Source organism: Rhinoraja longicauda, chromosome 19 (assembly GCF_053455715.1).
Source record: "Rhinoraja longicauda isolate Sanriku21f chromosome 19, sRhiLon1.1, whole genome shotgun sequence".
Taxonomy (NCBI): Eukaryota; Metazoa; Chordata; class Chondrichthyes; order Rajiformes; family Arhynchobatidae; genus Rhinoraja; species Rhinoraja longicauda.
The window spans coordinates 3,935,391-3,955,855 of NC_135971.1; the positions used below are offsets into that span (position 1 = coordinate 3,935,391).

At 45.6% G+C, this 20,465-nt stretch overlaps 1 protein-coding gene across 1 annotated transcript in view; it reads right to left on the bottom strand.

Moving 5' to 3' along the window:
- Positions 1-3,171: 3,171 nt before the first annotated feature.
- LOC144602588 (E3 ubiquitin-protein ligase TRIM21-like) overlaps positions 3,172-20,465 on the bottom strand; it is a 40,028-nt gene continuing 22,734 nt past the window's right edge. Inside the window, exon 4 of the mRNA XM_078415717.1 lies at positions 3,172-3,414. Within this exon, the coding sequence (XP_078271843.1) occupies positions 3,172-3,414 (243 nt within the window). The remainder of the gene's footprint in view (positions 3,415-20,465) is intronic.

Genomic DNA, 20,465 nt, shown 5'->3' on the forward strand with positions numbered 1-20,465 from the left:
AACAGCTTGCACTGGAGCCTACCAGGGAGAAGGCAATTCTGGATTTAGTGTTGTGTAATGATCCTGATCTGATAAGGGGACTAGAGGTAAAAGAGCCATTAGGAGGCAGTGATCACAACATGATAAGTTTTACTCTGCAAATGGAAAGGCAGAAGGGAAAATCGGAAGTGTCGGTATTACGGTATAGCAAAGGGAATTACAGAGGCATGAGGCGGGAGCTGGCCAAAATTGACTGGAAGGAGGCCCTAGCAGGGAAGACGGTAGAACAGCAATGGCAGGTATTCCTGGGAATAATGCAGAGGTTGCAGGATCAATTTATCCCAAAGAGGCGGAAAGACTCTAAGAGGAGTAAGAGACACCTGTGGCTGACGAGGGAAGTCAAGGACAGCATAAAAATTAAGGAGAGGAAGTATAACATAGCAAAGAAGAGTGGGAAGACAGAGGATTGGGACTCTTTTAAAGAGCAACAAAAGTTAACTAAAAAGGCAATACGGGGAGAAAAGATGAGGTACGAGGGGAAACTAGCCAATAATATAAAGGAGGATAGCAAAAGTTTTTTTAGGTACGTGAAGAGGAAAAAAATAGTTAAGGCAAATGTGGGTCCCTTGAAGACAGAAGCAGGGGAATTTATTATGGGGAACAAAGAAATGGCAGACGAGTTAAACCGTTACTTTGGATCTGTGTTTACTGAGGAGGATACACACAATCTCCCAAATGTTCTAGGGGCCGGAGAACCTAGGGTGATGGAGGAACTGAAGGAAATCCACATTAGGCAGGAAATGGTTTTGGGTAGACTGATGGGACTGAAGGCTGATAAATCCCCAGGGCCTGGTGGTCTGCATCCCAGGGTACTTAAGGAGGTGGCTCTACAAAAAGTGGAAGCATTGGAGTTCATTTTTCAATGTTCTATAGATTCAGGATCAGTTCCTGTGGATTGGAGGATAGCAAATGTTATCCCACTTTTTAAGAAAGGAGGGAGAGAGAAAACGGGTAACTATATACCAGTTAGTCTGACATCAGTGGTGGGGAAGATGCTGGAGTCAATTATAAAAGACGAAATTGCTGAGCATTTGGATAGCAGTAAAGGGATCATTCCGAGTCAGCATGGATTTACAAAGGGGAAATCATGCTTGACAAATCTACTGGAATTTTTTGAGGATGTAACTAGGAAAATTGACAGGGGAGAGTCAGTGGATGTGGTGTACCTCGACTTTCAGAAAGCCTTCGACAAGGTCCCACATAGGAGATTAGTGGGCAAAATTAGGGCACATGGTATTGGGGGTAGGGTACTGACATGGATAGAAAATTGGTTGACAGACAGAAAGCAAAGAGTGGGGATAAATGGGTCCCTTTCCGAATGGCAGGCAGTGACCAGTGGGGTACCGCAAGGTTCGGTGCTGGGACCCCAGCTATTTACGATATACATTAATGACTTAGACGAAGGGATTAAAAGTACCATTAGCAAATTTGCAGATGATACTAAGCTGGGGGGTAGTGTGAATTGTGAGGAAGATGCAATAAGGCTGCAGGGTGACTTGGACAGGTTGTGTGAGTGGGCGGATACATGGCAGATGCAGTTTAATGTAGATAAGTGTGAGGTTATTCACTTTGGAAGTAAGAATAGAAAGGCAGATTATTATCTGAATGGTGTCAAGTTAGGAAGAGGGGATGTTCAACGAGATCTGGGTGTCCTAGTGCATCAGTCACTGAAAGGAAGCATGCAGGTACAGCAGGCAGTGAAGAAAGCCAATGGAATGTTGGCCTTCATAACAAGAGGAGTTGAGTATAGGAGCAAAGAGGTCCTTCTACAGTTGTACTGGGGCCCTGGTGAGACCGCACCTGGAGTACTGTGTGCAGTTTTGGTCTCCAAATTTGAGGAAGGATATTCTTGCTATTGAGGGCGTGCAGCGTAGGTTTACTAGGTTGATTCCCGGAATGGCGGGACTGTCATATGTTGAAAGGCTGGAGCAATTAGGCTTGTATACACTGGAATTTAGAAGGATGAGGGGGGATCTTATTGAAACATATAAGATAATTAGGGGATTGGACACATTGGAGGCAGGAAACATGTTCCCAATGTTGGGGGAGTCCAGAACAAGGGGCCACAGTTTAAGAATAAGGGGTAGGCCATTTAGAACGGAGATGAGGAAGAGCTTTTTCAGTCAGAGAGTGGTGAAGGTGTGGAATTCTCTGCCTCAGAAGGCAGTGGAGGCCAGTTCGTTGGATGCTTTCAAGAGAGAGCTGGATAGAGCTCTGAAGGATAGCGGAGTGATGGGGTATGGGGAGAAGGCAGGAACGGGGTACTGATTGAGAGTGATCAGCCATGATCGCATTGAATGGCGGTGCTGGCTCGAAGGGCTGAATGGCCTACACCTGCACCTATTGTCTATTGTCTATTGATTGGCTAGCATGCAATAGCCCATCTACATCACTACTAACAAACACTAGGATTGGCTAGCATGCAATAGCTCATCTACGGTCGCGATTGTCGTATGTTGAAAGACTGGAGCGACTAGGCCTGTATACACTGGAATTTAGAAGGATGAGAAGGGATCTTATCGAAACATATAAGATTATTAAGGGGTTGGACACGTTAGAGACAGGAAGCATGTTCCCAATGTTGGGGGAGTCCAGAACCAGGGGCCACAGTTTAAGAATAAGGGGTAGGCCATTTAGAACAGAGACGAGGAAAAACTTTTTCAGTCAGAGAGTTGTAAATCTGTGGAACTCTGCCACAGAAGGCAGTGGAGGCCAATTCTCTGAATGCATTCAAGAGAGAGCTAGATAGAGCTCTTAAGGATAACGGAGTCAGGGGGTACGGGGAGAAGGCAGGAACAGGGTACTGATTGAGAATGATCAGCCATGATCACATTGAATGGTGGTGCCTGCTCGAAGGGCCGAATGGCCTACTCCTGCAGTCTCTCCTAACTCCATTTATTCCATCATTAATCTATTGTACCAGCATCTGCAGTTATTTTCCTACACATCAGTAAAGGCGATTTCGAGTGGTTCATCTTGCTCCTCTAGCATCTTTGGTTTGTACGTTCTCCCCGTGAACTGCGTGTTGTATTTTTCTATGGGGTGCCTCAGTTACCTCCCGCGCTCCAAAGACGACCTTGGCTCCTGTAAATTGTCCTGTAAAGTGTGTTGCATGGTGTTAGTGCGCGGCGATCACTGGTCAGCGCAGACGAGTGCACGTTGACGAATAAATGAAGCAATGCTGCCACCTGTTGGCTGCACAGAGACATTCATAGTCCTCTCAGCGGCCTCCCGGAGTTGAAGATGTCTCGCTTGCACTCCGACGAGGCCGACGTTGGAGTCACAGTGCAGAGGCGGTGTAAGTGGGGAGATAATAGTTAGCCAGGTCTCGGAGCCTGTGCCATGCCGCAGTATGATTCCTGACACTGACACCTCCTGAAACAGGAGACGGGAAATTGAGGCGGGCGGGTCAAATGTGCTCTGTTTTTGAGATAGTGGGTGAAATATTGTATTGGGCTGCAGTCTCGGCCGACCCAAAAGCTCATGCCCTCTGCAATGTCTCCGCGTTGTGGAGATGGCGGTGGAAAGTGAGTTAGTTGTGCGGGAGTTGCAGGGGAGTAGAGGGACGGGTAGCGGAGATGAAAGGGATTATTGGGAAGAGGAGGTAGAAGAAAATAACTGCAGATGCTGGTACAAATCGAAGGTATTTATTCACAAAATGCTGGAGTAACTCAGCAGGTCAGGCAGCATCTCAGGAGAGAAGGAATGGGTGACGTTTCGGGTCAGTCTGAAGAAGGGTCTCGACCCGAAACGTCACCCATTCCTTCTCTCCTGAGATGCTGCCTGACCTGCTGAGTTACTCCAGCATTTTGTGAATAAATACCTTCAATTGGGAAGAGGAGAGTCATGCAGACGGTAGGTCACCGGGAGGGCGAGATGCCGATGGAATAAAGTTCGGAGAGAACTTTGTGGAGACACACGTGATTGAGCGGCATGATAAAGAGATCAGGTGGTGCTGCCAGACAGACGATGAGCGAGTCTGGAAGGGTTAGAAACTGTTCTCTGGCCAGACATCAGATGTCTCGGGGAAACGTAGAAACAGAGAAACATGGAAAATAGGCGCAGGAGGAGGCCATTCGGCCCTTCGAGCCAGCACCGCCATTCATTGTGACCATGGCTGATCGTCCACAATCAATAACCCGTGCCTGCCTTCTCCCCATATCCCTTGATTCCACTAGCCCCTAGAGCTCTATCTAACTCTCTCTTAAATCCATCCAGTGATTTGGCCTCCACTGCCCTCTGTGGCAGAGAATTCCACAAATTCACAACTCTGGGTGAAAAAGTTCCTTCACATCTCAGTTTTTAATGGCCTCCCCTTTATTCTTAGACTGTGTGGCTCCTGGTTCTGGACTCCCCCAACATTGGGAACATATTTCCTGCATCTAGCTTCTCTAGTCTTTTCATAATTTGCTACGTCTCTATAAGATCCCCCTCTCATCCTTCTAAACTCCAGTGAATACAAGCCTAGTCTTTTCAATCTTTCTTCTAGTGAACAGATTGGAACAAATTGCAGGAGTAACTCTACGGGACAGGAAGCATCTCTTGAGAAGAAGGAATGGGTGATGTTTTGGGTTGGAACCCTTCTTCACACTGAGAGTCAATAGACAATAGACAATAGGTGCAGGAGTAGGCCATTCGGCCCTTTGAGCCAGCACTGCCATTCATTGTGATCATGGCTGATCATTCACAATTGGTACCCTGTTCCTGCCCTCTCCCCATACCCCCTAACTCCGCTATCATTAAGAGCTCTATCTAACTCTCTCAGGGGAGAGGGTGACCCGGAGGGTAAATTGTGAAAACGAGGGGCCAAACGGGTCGTAGATCCAGGAAAATGGGAAATAGATCGTTGTTAGCTTGTGGAAGGTGATAACGAGGCATACAAAGATAAAATGTAATCAAGAGGACAGACAGATTAGGAGAACTAGGGTGGAGAGATGGGATAAGCGCGGGTTACTAGAAGTTAGAGAAATCAATATTCATACCGAAGGAAGACACAAAATGCTGGATTAACTCAGCGGGACAGACGTTTCGGTTCAAGACCCTTCTTCAGACAATATTCATACCGCTGCCCAAGCAAAATATGAGGTGCTGTTCCTCCAATTTGCGGTGGGCCTCACTCTGACAATGGAGGCCCTAGGGCAGAAATGGGAATGGGAGGGGGAGTTAAAGTGTTTGGCAAAGGAGAGCTCAGGTAGGTCGAGGCCTCTCCACGTCCACACTATCCAGGCCTTTCACTATTTTGCTCGACCTCCCATCTCTCTCCCTTCCAATTCCTGTCATACACCGACTCGCTTAATGTGTTTCCAGCCTTTTGCTGGTGCGAAATCAGTGGGAGATTGCCTGGGACTCTTCGCCCCGAACACTTGCAACGAAACAACATCATTTAGTATTGTGTAGATAGGAACTGCAGATGTTGGTTTAAACCGAAGACAGACACAAAATGCTGCAGTAATTCAGCGGGACAGGCAGCATCTCTGGAGAAAGGGAATGGGTGACGTTTCGGGTCGAGACCCTTTGTAAGGGTTAAAACTGTGGAAACCATTTTGTGCTAACTATGGCAGACATTTTAAGCTGAATATGCTCCCATGGGAAGTCGGCCTTCACGGTACCAGACACCTGCAGATATCGACTTCTCCCACTTTAGATAGTTCCTCTGTCCCTCTCTTCCCCTCCCCCTTCCCAGATCTCCCTCTATCTTCTTGTCTCCACCTATATACTTCCTTTGTCCCGCCCCCCCTGACATCAGTCTGAAGAAGGGTCTCGACCCGAAACGTCACTCATTCCTTCTCTCCTGAGATGCTGCCTGACCTGCTGAGTTACTCCAGCATTTTGTGAATAAATACCTTCGATTTGTACCAGCATCTGCAGTTATTTTCTTATACTACCTGCAGATAACAAGTTGTTTCTCATGGTTTAGAAGTTGTTTTTCATGGTTTGTTGAGGACTGGACATTCCAATGTTCTGAACTAGATCCTTATCGCAAAACGGTGCCCCTCTAATCATCTTAGCTATGCAACTTCTCTTTACTCCTGCTTGACTCCCGAACACAATTAAAGGAACTATACTATGGGAACTCTACTATGTTATTGTTAACACTGGCTGAAGTCATGTAACTGTGGAAAATTACTGAACTGTGGAAAATTACTGGGTGTGCTTTTTGTTCTACTTTGTGCTGTTCCAGAACAAGGGGTCACAGTTGAAGGATAAGGGGGAAGTCTTTTAGGACCGAGATGAGAACGTTTTTTTTCACACAGGGAGTGGTGAATCTGTGGAATTCTCTGCCACAGAAGGTAGTTGAGGCCAGTTCATTGGCTATATTTAAGAGGGAGTTAGATGTGGCCCTTGTGGCTAAAGGGATCAGGGGGTTACAGGATACTGAGCTGAATGATCAGCCATGGTCATATTGAATGGCGGTGCAGGCTCGAAGGGCCGAATGGCCTACTCCTGCACCTATTTTCTATGTTTCTATGTTTCTAAACCCCTGCCCTGTATCCCTGTAGCTGATGGCCGTCCCTGGACTGGTCCATTCCCCTGCCGAGGGGTTCGATAGTGACATGGCCCAACCCTTGGGAGTCGCCACAAAGTCAGTGTTAAAGTCCAGAGGAAGTAACGTGTCCAGTTCAATAGACTGTTCAGATGTTCCTCGGGCTGTTGGCTGAGAAAGTGCAGGAAACCAAATGCAGAATTCAGCCTGAGAGAGGGATGGGGAATCACAGTGGAGGCGGCCGGAGACTCAGGGTCTCCTGCGAGCAGCGGACGGGAGAGAACGCAAAGCGGTCCCACAATCTGTGATTGGTGTCGACGTGGAGAGCGGACCACAGTGTGAGAGGCAAAGGCAGCAAAACAGCAAATTTGAGGAAGGATATTCTTGTCATTGAGGGCGTGCAGCGAAGGTTTACTAGGTTAATTCCCCGAATGGCCGGACTGTCATATGTTGAAATACTGGAGCGACTAGGCTTGTATACACTGGAATTTAGCAGGATGAGGAGATCTTATCGAAACGTATAAGATTATTAAGGGGTTGGACACGTTAGAGGCAGGAAACATGTTCCCAATGTTGGGGGAGTCCAGAACAAGGGGCCACAGTTTAAGAATAAGGGGTAGGCCATATAGAACTGAGACGAGGAAAAACTTTTTCGGTCAGAGAGTTGTGAATCTGTGGAATTCTCTGCCTCAGAAGGCAGTGGAGGCCAATTCTCTGAATGCATTCAAGAGAGAGCTAGAGAGAGCTCTTGAGGATAGCGGAGTCAGGCGGTATGGGGAGAAGGCAGGAACGGGGTACTGATTGAGAATGATCAGCCATGATCACATTGAATGGCGGTGCTGGCTCGAAGGGCCGAATGTACTCCTCTGGGACCTATTGTCTATTGGCAGCTCATTGAATTAGGAGACGTCACAAGTGAGTCATTGCTCCATCAGGAAGGGCCATTTGCTTCTTGGCGGATGGTAAGAAGAAGATAAACACAGAAGTAAGTACATCATGGTTTATTGTGGGGTTTTTTACAGAGTAATATATCAACATATCTGTTGGCCTGCTGCAAGTATTTATTCCGTCGCTAGACACATGACAATAAAACTCTTGAAACTTCGCGACAATGAAGAAATAATTGCTCGATTATAGAAACATAGAAAATAGGTGCAGGAATAGGTCATTCGGCCCTTCGAGCCAGCACCACCATTCAATATGATCATGGCTGATCATCCAAAATCAGTACTCTGGATTTTCCCCCATATCCCTTAATTCCCTTAGCCCTAAGAGCTAAATCTAACTCTCTCTTGAAAACATCTAGTGAACTGGCCTCCACGGTCTTCTGTGGCAGAGAATTCCACAGATTCACAACTCTCTGGGTGAAAAGGTTTTTCCTCATCTCAGTACTAAATGGCCGACCCCTTATTCTCAAACTTTGACCCCTGGTTCTGGACTCCTCCAACATCGGGAACATTTTTCCTGCATCTACCCTGTCCAATCCTCTAAGAATTTTATATGTTTCTACAAGATCCCCTCTCATTCTTCTAAATTCCAGCGAATACAAACCCAGCCGACCCAGTCTTTCTTTTTTTTATAATTCTATTTTGATTTTGATTTTCCAGTTCCATACATTCCACAATGATACACATTCTCATTCACCTTAAACCCTCCGTAGTTAACAAATACTGCATATCCCAAAATAAATCATACCACAGGTATTGGAAGCACTACAAGGATGGGTAATGACTTACTGGACATTTGATCATATCCAAAACTTAACTACATACACAAACAAAAACAACTAAAACCAACATTTGGGGTATACCTCTATAATATTTCATCACTACTTCTGGAGCGGTATGAAATCAAGGAAAATGAGATAGGACACGGAAGTAGGATACAAAGATCCGCTTTAAACAAATGATGGCCGTACGGGCATAATGTACAACATCCATTTTTCCCACCTTTTCAAAAATATTCCCTGTTGCAATCTTAAAGCAAAAGTTATCCTTTCCATTATAAAAATATCATATACAATGTTAATCCAGTCATCCACATTAGGTTTTCCAGGTTTCAACCACTTCCTAGTAATAGCTTTCCTGCTGGCAGCACTTAAAATCTGGTAAAGATGCTTATCTTTAATAGAAGCTTTTTGTACTGGTAAAGCACCAAAATATAAAAACTCAAATTTAAATGGAATATCAATATAAAAAACTTTTTGTAAAACTTTACGAATCTCCTGCCAAAATGGGATCACTGATACACAAGACCAAAATATGTGAAAATGGTTTACCTCAAGGCACCCACATTGTCGCCAGCATGAAGAAGAATTTGTGTAATGCCTTTTTTGAGCTGGTGTAATAAAAAACCTAATAAGGGTTTTCCAGCAAAACACCCGCCAAACATTTGAACTTGAAGTTTTCCATTGTATCTCACATAAGCTCTCCCAGGTTTCTTCCGTTAGAACCAGATTACCTTCCCTTTCCCATTTCTGTTTTACATACAGTGAGTTGCCTTTTCTCTGCCGTAAACCCTTGTATAATTTTGAGATGGTTTTCTGTTTTGAGCCTCCATGGTAAGCATCAATAAATACATTTAACAAAATATTATCCCATTTTACTTCTGCACATTCCTTTTGTATTTGATCTATATAATGGCGAATTTGAAGGTATCTATAGAAATCATCATTATTCAAAACAAATTGCCTCTTCAGATTTTCAAAGCTGTTCACAGACCCCTTATGTAAAAATGTGCAATATGATGTCAAACCTTGAGAACTCCATCTTTTAAAACTAGTGTCCTGTCTTTTTGGTACAAAATCTGGATCAAACGTGCACCATCTCAAAACCTTCACAGCATCCCTCAGATGATTTTGGGTAACGACCTTATTCCATACCTTAAGTGATAATCGAGTCCATGAGTTTCCCAAATTAATTAACTTATTTGTTAATTCCTTATCTCCGATTGCAGCCTGAATCGGAAATTCCTCTGTTATAGCAATCTCAATCTCCTTCCATCTAGCACAATAGTCGGGGTTGCACCAATAAATTAATGTTCTCAGCTGAGCAGCTGCATAATAGTCTTTCAAGCACGGGAGTGCAACCCCACCTTTATTTTTGGTCAGTTGTAACCCCTGGTATCTGATTCTTGGTCTTTGTCCCTGCCAAATATACCTCGAGATTTGTTTATCCCATTCTTGAAATTGTTGGTCTGATATATCTAGTGGAAGTGATTGAAAGAGATACAACAGCCTCGGTAACATAACCATTTTGACCGATTCAATACGAGATCCAAAATTAAGATAAGGTATTAGGTCCCACCTCCTAATGTCTTCCCTGATCTTATTGTTCAATGGGAGGTAGTTAAGCAAGTGCAGTTTAGTCAGATCTATTGGAATGTTTATTCCCAGATATCTCATGGATTCAGCATCTCACCTCAAATTAAACTTTTCCCTTACTTTTACTGAGGGGCTATATTTGAAACTAAGAATTTGTGTTTTGATAACATTTAACTTATAGCCAGAGAAGGATCCATATCGTTCCAAAACATAAAATAACTGTAACAAAGACTGTTCAGGGTCTGACAAATACACCAATACGTCATCGGCAAATAAAGAAATCTTTTGTTCCCCTCCTTTCATTACTATTCCTTTGATATTATTATTCTGGATAATCCACTGACTCAAAGGTTCGATAAAAACCGCAAATAAAAGGGGGCTGATTGGACATCCCTGTCTTGTTCCTCTTTTTAGCAAAAATGGTTTTGAAACTACCCCGTTAATTTTAATTCTTGCACTTGGGCTATCATAAAGAGCCTGTATTGTTTTAATAAAAGTATTGTGAAATCCAAATCTATCTAAAACTCTAAGCAAAAAAGACCAATTTACACAATCAAAAGCTTTTTCAGCATCTAACCCAACTCGGACTGCTTCTAAGTTAAATTTTGTTATGTGGTCAATTATGTGCAATGTCCTTCTAATGTTGTCTTGGGTTTGTCTCCCTCGAACAAACCCTGTCTGATCCAGGCTAATAATTTGTGGTAGCAAACACTCTAATCGTTTGGCTAGTATGTGAGTAAAGATTTTGTAATCCTGATTGAGTAAGCTCACTGGCCTAAAATTACTGCATACAGATTTATCTTTTCCCTCTTTCGGAATCAATGAGATTACTGCCTCCTTCCAGGAGGGGGGTATTACGTTCTCTTTGAGAACCCAATTGAAAGTGCATTGTAACGTAGGGACCAATGAGTCCACCATTACCCGGTACCATTCTGAAGGGAACCCGTCTGGGCCCGGGGCCTTATTTGGTTTAAGATGTACTATAGCAGACCTAACTTCTTTCTCTGTTATTTCAGCTACAAGGGACTTACTCTGTTCACTGGTCAATTTTGGCAAATGAATCTCATTAAAGAAATCCTCCATTTTCTCCCCACTGATTTGAGGTTGTAAATATAATCGTTTGAAATATATATCAAAACAATTTTGTATTTCCTTCAATTTATAGTGTGTAAAATTAGTTACAGGGTGTTTTATTTTATGAATTGTGTTCTCTGCCTGTTGTTTTTTTAGTTTATTGGCTAATAATTTACTGGCTTTTCCTCCCCCATCATAATATTTCTGTTTTACAAAAATCAACTTTTTTTCTATATCTTTTGTATAAATATCATTTATTTCATTCTTCTTCTTCACAAGTAGTTCTCGGATTTTTTGATCATTTGTATCCTTATGGTTTTGTTCCAGTTGTTTCAGTTCCACTTGCAGCCGATCTAACTTTTCATGTCTAGCTTTCTTTATGTGAGCACTGTATCCTATTATCTTGCCCCGCAGCACCACTTTACATGCATCCCACAGTATCAGAGGTGAAACTTCGTCATTGTCATTTAGTTCCAGATACTCTGTAATATCGTTCTTAATCTGTTCTTTCATATGAGTCATTACATATGTATTTAATCTCCATAAAGTGTCTCTTTGATACCGATCAAGAAGTAGTTTTAAATACACAGGACTATGATCTGAAAGGTCCATGCTCCCCACCTCGCAGCTTACAACCCTATGAAGGTCTTTTCCAAAGGTAAGAAAATAACCAATCCGAGAATATGCCAAATGTGGATTAGAAAAATATGTGTAGTCTCGTTTTGACAAATTTAGTTCTCTCCATACATCAATTAATCCAATATCCTTCATTGCCAAATTAATTATTTTATTTATCAATTTCGGCTGAGCTATATGAACATTTGAAGAGTCCAGTTTAGGATTTAATCTAACATTAAGATCCCCCCCACAGATTAATACACCCTGGGTTTCAGATATTATCAAATCAAACACTTGTTTAAAAAATTTCCAATCCGAGTTGGGAGGAGCGTAAATATTTAATAGAGTAACCAATGAGCTGCCTAAATTACCTCTCATGAAGATATATCTCCCCTCTGGATCTCTGTTTTCAAAGGTGGGATCAAAACTTATATTGCTAGAGATTAATATTGCCACCCCCCTCCTATGACCAGCACTATATGATGAGGAGTACTGATGTTTAAAGCCCAGTCGTTTTAGTTTAGCATGCTCTGTTTCAGACAGGTGTGTTTCTTGTAGAAAGGCCACCTCGACTCTATCTCTCTTTATTTTGGTTAATATCTTGCTTCTCTTAATAGGATTGCTAAGGCCATTCACATTATAAGTTACTATTTTAACTGCTTGCATTTAGTGTCCAATAAGTAGAAAAAATAAAAGTATATAAACCATACCAGCTCCAGTATCCATGCACGAAACAGCTCCCAAAAAACAACTACAGAACAAAAACACAATAATAACACTAAAGTAAATAAACGGACTTCCAACTGTGGGGTCCTGATTTTGACCCTATTAAAGCCCTGATGGTGAGAGGGCTTTGAGATGTTGCCTCTCCCCCTGACAGGTGGGAGAGGGCCGTCTTCTAACGGTGGCTCTTCCGTTCCAAACTGTCCATCTATCCGGCTACCCGGTTAGAAGAGTCCACCCGACATATACGTAATATCCGTGTTCATAGCCTATACCATGCTCGTTTAATGTAACGAGTAAAAACAAGGCCTTAAAGTCTGTCCTCCGATGGGAGATGGGTCCTGAAACTCCCCAACATCAAAACTCGACTCACCCGCTTCCTTTGGTCACCTCTGCCGTTCGAACCTTTTGGTTCAGTCATTATCCCGAGTCCTGATGTCTAAAAGCCTGTAACTTTTCCTTGAAATCCACTTTCCTGACCGTTCTCTCCCGGTTCCCCGGTCTCCCGGCACTACGCCAAGTGAGATGCTTGATCCGCTCCAGAAGGGACTCAGGGTGTTTGATGACCGACACTGGGAGTCCCCTCTTCGCCATATCCTCCTTCGCCTCCTCCGCCGATCCATATACCACTGTTCCCTCCTGGTAGAAAACTCTTAACTTAGCCGGAAATGGAGTTTGAAATCTGATTTTCTTCTCCTTCAGGATTCTTTTCGCTTCGGTGTATTCCCTCCGTTTTTTTAACACATCTGGCGCATAATCGTGATCCAGGTTAACTCTCTTCTCGAGGTATTGAAATCCTCTATTCTGCCAGGCCAGTCTAAGCAGCTCCTCTTTCATCCTGTAACTTGACAACTTGGCCACCATGGACCTCGGTCGGGCATCCCCGGGCGGCTTCGACATCAGAGCTCGGTGCGCTCTCTCTACCCGTAGTTTAAAGGCGGCCGGAAGCCCCAGTCCTTCCCTCAACAAACTTTCCACAAAATCCACCATTGACGGGGAGTTCTCCTCTGCTCCCTCTTTAACTCCATGAATTCGGATATTTTCACGTCTGGAGCAGCTCTCTATATCCGTCAATTTGGCATCTAGGTATATTTGGAGTTGCAGCAGCTCCGTCACCACGTCCTCTGCCACCTGTAGCCTGTTTTCAGCCGCGTCAATCCTCTCTTCCGCCTCCCCGATTCTGGTGTTCGTCTTAGTAATTTCTTCCCGAATTCCGTTCAGCTGCTCACTATTGTCCTTTCTAAACTCTCTCAACTCTTTCAATATGAGGCTGAGGTCCGCTCTCTCTCGTTCCTTATCTGGATGCATTTGCTTATCATCGTCCTCCCTTGCACTGCTACCTGAGGAGGCTCGGCTAGACCCTTCCCCCTCACCGTCGAAAAACTCCATCTGCGTCGACTTTTTACTCTTTCCTCTGGGCATAATCCTGACCCACAATATTTACGAAACTGCCACAAAAGTTTTGGAAATATTCGAATTGTAGTGGGTAAATATTAACTCAAAATGTCGGGAGCTCTTACCCTAATCTGCCATCTCGTGGCTCGTTCAACCGGAAGTCCCAGTCTTTCATCATAAGTCCCAGTCTTTCATCATACGTCTGTCCCGCCATCCCGGAAATTAACCTGGTGAACCTACGCTGCACTCTGGCAATAGCAATAATGTCCTTCCTCAAATTAGGAGAACAAACTTGCACACAATACTCCTCCAGGTGTGGTCTCGCCAGGGCCCTGTACAACTGCTGCAGGACCTCCTTGCTCAACTCAAATCCTCTCGTAATGAAGGCAACATCCCATTGCCTTTCTTATTGGTTGTTGGACAGTTACCGGGGCGTAGCGGGGTGAGGGGGAGGGGTCGTGGTCGGGGGCTTAGGTCGAGAGAACGAGCAGATTTGGACACCGTCCAGAGAGCAGCGCCGGTGACAAGAACGCAATCTAGGAGGACGAGGAAAAGGCGGAGAACAAGGGGGCGGACAAGCTGAAGAAGGGTCCCAATCTGAAACCTCGTCTGTCCAGTTCCCTCTACAGACGCTGTCCGACTCACTGAGTTACTCCAGCACTTTGTCTTTTGTTGAAGATTCCAGCATCTGCAGTCTCTTGTGACTACAAAGACACCGAGCTCCGATTTCCTCTTTAACTTGGGATAATAAATGCTTTTGATATTAGCGTTAATTATCCTTTCAGATCGAAAGCCGCGCTGAACTACTGCCCTATCTCATTGGTGACGCTCGGACGATCCTTGATCGGACTTGATCCAGTCTGAAGCAGGGTCTCGACCCGAAACGTCACCCATTCCTTCTCTCCCGAGATGCTGCCTGACCCGCTGAGTTACTCTAGCATTTTGTGTTTACATTCGATTTAAACCAGCATCTGCAGATTTTATTTCCTACACTTGATCGGACTTTGTTGGCTTTAACTTGGACTAAATGGTTATTCCCTTATCATGTTCATCTGCAACTGAACCAGCCTCTCACCAACTGGAAAGCGGCCCTGAAGGACCATTTGCCTCTTTGGAGACCCTCGGACTATCTTTAATCGGACTTTACTGGACTTTATCTTGCACTAAACGTTATTCTCTTTATCGTTTACGTGTGCACTGTGAATTGCTTGATTGTAATCATGTGCAGTCTTTACCTAAGAACACTGAGGACATCTGGTCTACCCCAACAGCTGCTGACGACATTCTACTGCTGCACCATAGAGAGCATCCTAACACATGGCATCCCTGTGTGGTACCTCAGCTGCACGGAGGCAGAAAGGAAAGCTCTTCAGCGAGTAGTCCATAGTGCTCAGAGGACCATCGGAACACAGCTACCAGCCTTGGAGGGCATCTACAACATACGATGCCTCAGAAAAGCCACCAGCATCCACAAAGACTCTTCACACCCCTGCAACAGTCTGTTCGAACTTCTACCATCGGGCAGACGATACAAGGCCTTCTACGCCCGCACCTCCAGACTCAGGAACAGCTTCGTCCCCAGGGCCATAGCTGCTATGAACCGGCCCTGCTGAGCCGGATGGTCACATCGCACAGTGAACCGGCACAGATCTACTTGCACTTTATTCTGTTTTAAAACTGTTACAATTTGTCTCGTTGGGCAGTTGTTGTTTAAATTAATTAAATTATTTCATCGTATGAGAGGCGCATTCCCAATCTCGTTGTACCCCTGTACAATGACTGGAAAGATATATTGTATTGTATTGCAAGATAATATAAGAAAATAACTGCAGATGCTGGTACAAATCGATTTTTTCACAAAATGCTGGAGTAACTCAGCAGGTCAGGCAGCATCTCGGGAGAGAAGGAATGGGTGACGTTTCGGGTCGAGACCCTTCTTCAGACTGATGTCAGGGGGGCGGGACAAATGAAGGATATAGGTGGAGACAGGAAGATAGAGGGAGATCTGGGAAGGGGAGGGGAAGTGAGGGACAGAGAGACTATCTAAAGTTGGAGATGTAATGTTAAAATTGTACAGGGCATTGGTGAGGCCGAATCTGGAGTATGGTGTGCAGTTCTGGTGGCCAAATTATAGGAAGGATGTCGACAAAATGGAGAGGGTACAGAGGAGATTTACTAGAATGTTGCCTGGGTTTCAGCACTTAAGCTACAGAGAGAGGTTGAACAGGTTGGGTCTTTATTCTTTGGAGCGTACAAAGTTGAGGGGGGACTTGATAGAGGTTTTTTTAATTTTAAGAGGGACGGACAGAGTTGACGTGGGTAGGCTTTTCCCTTTGAGAGTGGGGAAGATTCCAACAAGGGGACATAGCTTCAGAATTGAGGGACAAAAGTTTAGGGGTAACATGAGGGGTAACTTCTTTACTCAGAGGGTGGTGGCTGTATGGAATGGGCTTCCGGTGGAAGTGGTGGAGGCAGGCTCGATTTTATTATTTAAGAGTAAATTGGATAGGTATATGGATAAGAGGGGATTAGAGGGTTATAGTCTGAGAGCAGGTAGATGAGACTAGGTCAGAGAGAGTGGTCGGCGTGGACTGGTAGGGCCGAACGGGCCTGTTTCCGTGCTGTAGTTGTTATTATGGTTATAAGTCGACGTTCATACCACTGGGCTGCAAACTGCCCAGGCGAAATATGAGGTGCTGTTCGTCCAATTTCCGGTGGGCCCCACTATGGCACTGGAGGAGGCTCATGACAGAAAGGTCAGACTGGGAATGGGAGGGGGAGTTGAAGTGCTCGGCCACCGGGAGATCAGTTTTGTTAAAGCGGACCAAGCGCAGGTGTTCAGCGAAGCGATCGCCGAGCCTGCGCTTGATTTCGCCGATGTAAATAAGTTGACATCTAGAGCAGCGGATGCAATAGATGAGGTTGGAGGAGGTGCAGGTGAACCTTTGTCTCACCTGGAAAGACTGTTTGGGTCCTAGGATGGAGTTGAGGGGGGAGGTAAAGGGACAGGTGTTGCATCTCGTGCGGTTGCAGGGGAAAGTGCCTGGGGTTGGGGTGGTTTGGGTAGGAAGGGACGAGTGGACCAGGGAGTTACGGAGGGAACGGTCTCTGCGGAAGGCAGAGAGGGGAGGGGATGGGAAGATATGGCCAGTGGTGGGGTCCCATTGTAGGTGACGGAAATGTTGGTGGATGATATGTTGGATCCGCTGGCTGGTGGGGTGGAAGGTGAGAACGAGGGGGATTCTGTCCTTGTTGCGAGTGGGGGGAGGGGAGCAAGAGTGGAGCTGCGGGATGTAGAAGAGACCCTAGTGAAAGCCTCATCGATAGTGGAGGAGGGAAAGCCCCGTTTCCTGAAGAACGAGGACATCTCTGATGCCCTAGTGTGAAACACCTCATCCCGGGCGTAGATGCGGCGTAGGCAGAGGAATTGGGAGTAGGGGATAGACTTTTTGCAGGGGACCGGGTGGGAAGAAATGTAGTCCAGATAGCTGTGCGAGTCGGTGGGTATATAGTAAATGTCAGTCACTAGTCTGTCTCCTGTGATGGAGATGGTGAGGTCCAGAAACAGGAGGGAGATGTCGGAGATAGTCCAGGTATATTTAAGTGAAGGAGAGATATCGGAGGTCCTTCCTTCCCGCTGCTGTGAGACTGCACAAACAGCACTGCTCCCACCAGACCAGTCAACAGTAACAGTTAAGGAATACACAGTAAACTGATCACAATTTATACGTCTTTATTTTTATTTATAATGAATGTCTCCTGTTATCCACTTTGCTGCTGCAACACTGTAAATTTCCACGGTGTGGGACAATTAAATGATTTTTTAATTATTATTATTATTATTATCATCACAGGCGGCAGTCTAGGAGTTTTATGGTCATTGATTCCCGGAACAGACTTGTTTAACATCTAAAAGAACCGAGGTGATTTAAATATATTCCAGGTGCTGGTGAATGATTGATAGAATTTGTTAATTACTGACACGGGGCAGAACCGGAGCAGATTCTCAGCCACTGATTTTCACCCCAGGTCGCGAGGAAAGGGTAAAGTTTCTCCGTGAATTTATTCCCGGTGAAGGTGTGGAGATGGGACTTGGTGCCCGCGTCGTAAAATGAAACTGTCCCGGACTCGTAACTGAGATAAACTCCCACCCTCCCGGGGATGGGACGGGCGGGGAGAGGGGATGGAGGGGAGGTGACTGCATTAAACTCATCATCCCGCCGCCTGATGCCCCAGACTCCAGTCTCCGGGGTCAGTGCGACCTCTCCCTTCCTCTCCACAGACTCTGCGGCGACTCCCAGTCTCCAGCTCTCACTCCCCGCCACCTCCACCTCCCAGTAATGTCTCCCCGATGTGAATCTCTCCGATCCCAGCACACACGGCCAGAATGTAAACCTCTTCCCGGTGTCAGGGAGACTCCTCCGGGTCCCGGTCCGTCTCACCCTCTTCCGATCCTCAGACACCTCAAGCTCCGGATGCGCTGTTTCCACATCCAGGGTGACGGAGACTGGGGGGAGAAGCAGAGAATCAGAGAGTCCCCGGGGGTCGGGGGGAGACTCGGGCAGCGCGGCCCCGGGACCGGGGAGAGGCCGCTCGGCCTCAGGCACAGGCCGGCGGACAACTGAAAACTTGCCCGGAGTTTTCTTTCCCCTCCCCCTACCACGTAAGATGGACAACAGAAATCCTTCCCGGGTATTTTCTCCCGAGGTTGAGGCGAGAGTTGTGGTATGTCGTGGGCACAATTGGGAGAGAGGAGGGAGGAGAAATGGTGGGCTGATGGGTGTGCGGGCGTGATATTGAGTAAAAATGGGGGCTTGATTGGCGGGACAGTTGAGGAGTTAAATGTCTACTGGAGGTAATTAAAAATGAGGTCGTTATATTTTGGTAATACAGGGGGAAAGATGTGACTATGCTGGAGAGAGTGTAAAGGAGATTCACCGGGAAGAAGCCTCCATTGGTTGCCTCCATGCTGATATGTCGTGGGCAAGCAGATGGAATTGGGAGAGAGGAGATAGGAGAAATGGTGGGCGGATGGGTGTGCGGGCATCATATTGAGTGATTTTGCTTATGGTGGTGAAAATGCTGGCTAGATTGGCGGGGCAGTTGAGGAGTTAAATGTTTACTGGTGGTTATTAAAAATGAGGAAAGATGTGACTGTGCTGGAGAGAGTGCAAAGGAGATTCACCAGGATGTTGCCTCCATTGGAGGACTTGAATAATGCTGATTTGGAGACCTGGGATAACTTTACAAGTTTACGAGAGACAGAGAGGGGTTAGTTAGTCAGATTCAGTTCCCCATCTTAATGGTACCAAAAACAAGGTTATTGGTTTAAAGTGAGAGGATGGAGTTTTAAAGAAGACAAGACCAAGTGGGCACAAACCTCTACTGCATTGGTGCAGCACCCTCTCCTTCCACCCTCCCCCCTCCCCCTCACCCTACCCGCTCCCCTCCTCCATCCCCCCACCCACTCCTTCCACACAACCTCCCCTTCCAGCTTCCCCTCAACCCTACTCCATCCCCTTGAACCCCCCTTATCCTCCCTCCTCCACCCTCCCTCCCTCCCTCCCTAGGAGATAGATTTAAACTTTAAAATGTGAATAACTTTAACAATATAACACTGATTTCAATGAAACTCCTTCCATTAGCACCAAAGGGACGACGGTGAGTAAGCTGGGCCTAAAATTGTTGTGCTATCGTGAACCGTTTTGGCTGTAGTTCAGGAACAAACAAACAAACAGGCGAGAGTTTTAGTATATCGATGTGAGGGATAAATCTCTTGCACAGAGAGTAGTTGATACCTGGAACATGCTCCCATTGGAGGAGGTGGAGTCACTAACTTCAAGAGTCATTTAGACAGACAGTTGTACACGCGAGGTATATAAGGGTGTTGACGTGTTGTGAACCAATGGGATTGATGTAGCTGTGCAAAATGATCGGAATAGAGATTGTGGGTCGAAGGGTCCATTTCCCTGCAGTAGACTGGGACTGAATGAAGTGAATCACTGAGCCTTCACTGCCATCCGATGCGGAGAATCCCAAAGGTCTACCATCCTCTGAGTGCGGAAATATCTCCTTATCTCTGTCCTATAAAACCTACTGCCTATTCTGTTATGATAACCTGTGCTCTGGACACCTCAGGAAAGGGAAAGATCCTCCCATCATGCTGCCTGTTAAGTCGAGTAGAACTTTGTGTTTCACTGAGATCTCCTCACTTTCTCTTTAATATAGAACATAGACAATAGACAATAGACACACGAGTAGGCCATTCGGCCCTTCGAGCCACCACCACCATTCAATATGATCATGGCTGATCATTCTCAATCAGTACCTCGTTCCTGCCTTCTCCCCATACCCCCTGACTCCGCTATCCTTAAGAGCTCTATCTAGCTCTCTCTTGAATGCACTCAGAGAATTGGCCTCCACTGACTTCTGAGGCAGAAAACTCCACAGATTTACAACTCTCCGACTGAAAATGTTTTTCCTCATCTCCATTCTAAATGGCCTACCCCTTATTCTTAAACTGTGGCCCCTTGTTCTGGACTCCCCCAAAATTGGGAACATGTTTCCTGCCTCTAACGTGTCCAACCCTTTAATAATCTTATATGTTTCGATAAGATCCCCTCTCATCCTTCTAAATTCCAGTGTATACAAGCCTAGACACTCCAGTCTTTCAACATACGACAACCCTGCCATTCCGGGAATTAACCTAGTAAACATACGCTGCACGCCCTCAATAGCTTGAATATCCTTCCCCCAATAGAAACATACAGAACAGGTACACGCCCTTTGGCCCAGCATATCAGCGCCATC